Raw genomic sequence first — 4,884 nt, 5'->3', positions numbered from 1 at the left:
TAACATAGATGATTACTAGAGGCTTCAATTGAGCTTGAGGAAGCAAGCATTAAAGGAGATGTTTTCATGAGAGTGTTTCCCTTGATGAGTAAATAAGGCACATTAAAAAATAACCAGCTCAATCCACGCAAAAAGGCACAAATTGTCAGAAACTCATCGGCTGGTTTTAACCTACTCCTCCCGAGTTGTATAGTGGAGTATTTGGACTAGTATTTGAATTGTGGACTCCTCTTATGTGATAACAAGCTCCTAAAGGGGCTTGCTCTAATTCAAAGCCCATAAGGAATATTAGGGAAAAAACCAGTCGGCTCTGGAAAATGTGAAATGTGGACCGCAAAATTAGTTGATTCCTTTGGTGAAAGTAAGTGGTTGGTGTGAGAAATATGTGGCTAGAAGATCTTAGCAAATGGTTGAGTAGATGGCCAATGCTAAAAGAGTGTGAAAAGTGGGCCACAAGAGGATGAAGAAGATAAGCTTGTGATTAGTGAGTAATTAGAGCATTAATGAAGTAATTGACCTAATGTGAGTTAAGATTAGTGATGTGGGGATAGGGATGGATATGATACCATGAGCAAGGTGATTAGTGCTAATCTTACACTTAATATAATGTGATTAAAGTGAATTGATCTAAGGTGGGTGTAGTCTAAGTTTACCCATGATGATGAATATGTGCAATAGACTCAAGAACAATTAGGTTACAAAATTAAGACTTGTACTCATAAAGAGGCTTGAGATGTGAGCAAGTGATATGATTTCATTGCTTGAAATGGCCCCCTTTTATATAAGGTTGGGCTTATATATGAATGTGGGATATATCCCTTTGCTCATGTGGCTTCATGCTATGCTTTGCACTTTCTTGGCTACTCAACTCACTCTCTACCTTTTCCTTGTGCTCTTTGGCACCATATTTCTCAATAGAACAGGAGGTGAGTGGTGAAAATGACACAATATCATTGGCTAAAGCCTTTATTGAAAGGCTCATGTACACAACTTAAAGATGCGGTCTTATGACTTTGCCTTGTTCAATGCTGCAATAATATTCTCACCAAAAAACTATAATAAAGATGAAGTTATTTGTCAGCAACAAGCAAGGGAATTCCTCAAGACATTTACGGACAAATTTGGAGTGGGGTTACTTCCTATCATTGGTCAAAAACAATGTGACTTGGAATTATTTAGATTTATTTCCACATTATATGAGTCTTATCCATCTTTGGGACTTATTGATGCATGAACAATGTGCATCTGAAGTAGAATGGCAATAAATGTTTCGTGCACTATAAAAGTTGTGGCAAATTGTTGTGACATTATCAGCTAGTTCAACAATATGTGCGAGAGGTTTTTCTAAGCAAAATAGGACCAAAAGCACATGATGATGTTGTTTGGCCTTGAAAATTCTTGACATGCTAATTTTCATCTCGCTTTCAGCTCCGCATAACATGGGAGATGTAGATTAGGAGGGATGGAACATTTGAGGTGTAGGAAAGTATGAAAGAAAGAAGACCTGAAAACTTATGAGTTGTAATGCTAATTTTCTTCAAATGATTAAAGACATTCTCTCTCTACACCTTTATGTGTATTTATCACGTAAATAGTGTTGAACCTCTTTTTTTCAATTCTATTTGTTTTTGTCAGTTTATAAAAAATTTAATATTGTTATATAAGACATGCATATTGATAGAATAAGAATTATGAAATGATGGAAGGGTATGTTAAAAAATGACCTTCAAAAAAAGGTAAGATTTATTGCAACCCTTCTTTCAAGAAGGGTAAAGGATATTTTAGCCCTTCAAAAGAAAAAACATGGCTACCCTTTAAAATCAAGGACTGGAACCGTTGAGGGATGCTATTCATAACGGTTTTTGGCCTCGAAATTAGGGTACGATGGATATGTCTCGTTTCGACGTCCTACACAAAGACCAATTCTTGGATGAAAGCTGTTATTATTATTAGACCATATAAGAGAGTTTAGGAAAATCTCAATTCCTATTTTACAAGATCAAAAAATAGAAGGTACGGTAAACTCTTTTAAAATTTTGTTAAAACCCTCTCATGTAACATATCATTAGATAGCTCTTAAACAATAAGTTCTAAATCCACACTTTAGAATTGGTATGCTCAAGATACACCAAACAGTAGATTTAAAAGAAAATTTCAAATAGAATGGGATGTTCCTCCCTAATATAGTCTTAGTTATAAAAAAGTCTCACAACCGTAGGCCTACCCACCCGTAAAAAATCAAGCCTACATGCACTTACACTTGCTTTTTCTCATCAATATGCATGATGATAAAACTTAAACGAGATTAGCAATGACCATCTTTAGTAACACATAACACATGGATATTTGATCAAATGTACGATCAGAAACTCGTGTGTTTTATTTCTACTGTTATTTAACTTGATACTACAACCCTCCACGTACAATTCTTCCGAGGCTTATGAGGCTATTCTTTCCTTGCAAGAATTTAGACAGTGAGGGACCAGTATCCTTTGCCTGCGGTGGCAGAGGGCGACCGGAAGTTGTCGAACCAGGCCCAGTACGAAGGATTGAAGACAGCGGGAGAGGCTGGGACAGGGCGGGGGGTGAAAGGCCCGGCAGATCCGCTCCATCCTTCAAGGCATTTTAACAGAGGCAAGAGCAGCTTCCCATCTAGTATGGCATTGAAAACCTTCTCGATGTCCTCACCAGGGCTCCTTGTTGCAGTGCCGCGCAGCAGATTGGTGCCCAGCTCACTCCGAACAAACTTGTAGATGGGGTAGGTCCTGCAGTTCTTAATCATGTTGGGCACTGCATAGTCTCCATTGTCGTATCTTTCCCTTGCCTTGGGCACCTGCTCGTCAAGGAGCTTCTTAAGCTGGGCTTCGAAGACGGGGATAGCCCTGAACAGGGGAGTGATCTCCTTGGCGGTATCTTCTTCGTGTCGAGCGGGCTCCAGGGCCTGCTCGACGAGCATCTCTCTCAGTTGCAGCATGAGAGCGTACGATGGGTTGGAGGCATTGTCGATGTAGGAAAAGACGGGCTGGTGTTCCACGACCTGCAGCAGCTCCTTCTCGGAAAAGCCGGTACAGGAAATGGCCTTCGAAGCGTTCACCACGAGGCTCTTCACCACGGCTTGCATGTTCTCCTCTAGATGCCTCAGATCCACAGCCTGGCAAAGGGCCACCATATAAGTGGACGACATGAGCTTCAGTATCTCCACAGCTTCCGCCGTCTTCCTGGCCGCGATGAGCCCCAGAGAATTCACGTCCTGGTTGTGCTGCTCAGCACTCTGCACGTGCGTGGTCACGGGATTGGCCAGGTATTGGAGCTCCGAGCAGTAGGCGGCCATAGCAATCTCTGCCCCCTTGAACCCATAATCCAAGCTGGGATCCGGCCCGCCGCTGAGATTGGAGGGCAACCCAGAATTATAGTAGTCGCAAACAAGCTCGGAGAATTGCGCGAACATGAGCTTGCCGATGGCGGCCAGGGCGATCCTCATGTTGTCCATGGACACGCCGATGGGGGTGCCCTGGAAGTTGCCCCCGTGCAGAGCCATGTCGCGGGAGACGTCAATGAGCGGGTTGTCGTTAACAGAGTTGATCTCCCTCTCTATGGAGTGGGTGGCCGTGCGGATGACCTCCACCTGAGGACCCAGCCACTGGGGAGACGTCCGGAGGGCGTAGCGGTCCTGCTTGGGCTTGGAGAGGGGGTCTGTCTCGTGCAGCTTGGCTGCTGCCTGCATGTAGGAGCTACCTTCCAGCAGGAACTCCATCATGGCGGCAGCCTCGATCTGGCCCGGATGATGGGTGAGGGGGTCCGTGAACTCGGGCTTGCCCTTCATTACCTCGCAGAAGAGGGCGGACAGCACCTCCGCCAGCAGCACTAGCACGTTGGCGTCGAAGCACACATTGGCGGCCACGGCGGCTCCCACGGAAGTACCATTGACAAGTGCGAGACCCTCCTTGGGCTGGAGCTCGAAGGGAGCCTCCACGCCGGCCAGTTTAAGAGCCTCAGCGGCAGAAACCTCTTTCCCCTCGGGCGTGATGGCCTTGGAGTTGGGAAAGGGTTATTGGGACTACATTGAAGGTGAACATAAGGAGGCACCGGAGATTAATCCAACTGCTGTAGATTAATCCAACTACTGTAGATATAAAAGAGTTCAAGGATTAGAATCAAGGAGGAGCAAGGAAAGTCATGTATTGGCTTTCTATCAGCATACAGGACACTATGATTGGGCATATACAAGATGCCAAGTCACCTAAGGAGGCATGGGACACCTTGGTGAAGCTGTATGAAACCAACACCAAGGCACGAAGGATCTAGTTGAAGAATGAGCTTCATACTCTGAGAAGAAGAATATGTCTGTGAATGATTATGATTTGAAGATCAAGGGCATTGTGGAATCCCTTATATCAGTTGGTGTTTCTGTTGATGATGATAAGGTGGAAGTGTGTCTACGTGGTCTTAGGCCATAATACAACCGTTCAAGATGTCTATTCAGACTCGAGAGAACATTCCCAACTTCACAGATTTGGTGTCAATGGCTGATCATTGAAGAGGAATTACATGTGGCCAAGGTGGTGGCCAAAACAGGTCGTGCACATGCCAAGGTGGTGGCTAAATAGGTAATCAAAATTATGGTCAGCAGAAGCAGCATAGTCCCAGGATTCACAACAACAACACACAGGTGAAAGAGGCTAGTTTAGAGGCAGGGAGAGTCAAAGAAGTTGTCGTAATTGGCAAAGGCAGCATAATGATACACGAGGGTATTTTTATTGTGGTAAGTGTGGACATGTGCAGGCAGATTGCTATAAGAAACAGAGAAGTGCAGCAAAACAACTATGCATCCTCTAACAAAAATAATGAGGATAATGAGAGGTTGTTTGTTATGCAACATGTAGT

At 44.0% G+C, this 4,884-nt stretch overlaps 1 protein-coding gene across 1 annotated transcript; it reads right to left on the bottom strand.

Moving 5' to 3' along the window:
- Positions 1-2,382: 2,382 nt before the first annotated feature.
- Positions 2,383-4,036, bottom strand: LOC147636412 (phenylalanine ammonia-lyase-like; the record flags this gene model as incomplete). Its single annotated transcript, XM_086801852.1, has 1 exon — positions 2,383-4,036. A coding segment is annotated over one exon (1,569 nt), but the record flags the coding sequence as incomplete, so codon positions are not given.
- Positions 4,037-4,884: the final 848 nt, after the last annotated feature.

This window comes from Cibotium barometz, chromosome 8, assembly GCF_041138505.1.
Source record: "Cibotium barometz isolate CiBa-2024 chromosome 8, ASM4113850v1, whole genome shotgun sequence".
Lineage (NCBI taxonomy): Eukaryota > Viridiplantae > Streptophyta > Polypodiopsida > Cyatheales > Cibotiaceae > Cibotium > Cibotium barometz.
Note: the sequence above shows the minus strand (reverse complement) of the source record. Positions and strands in the feature narration are given on the sequence as shown.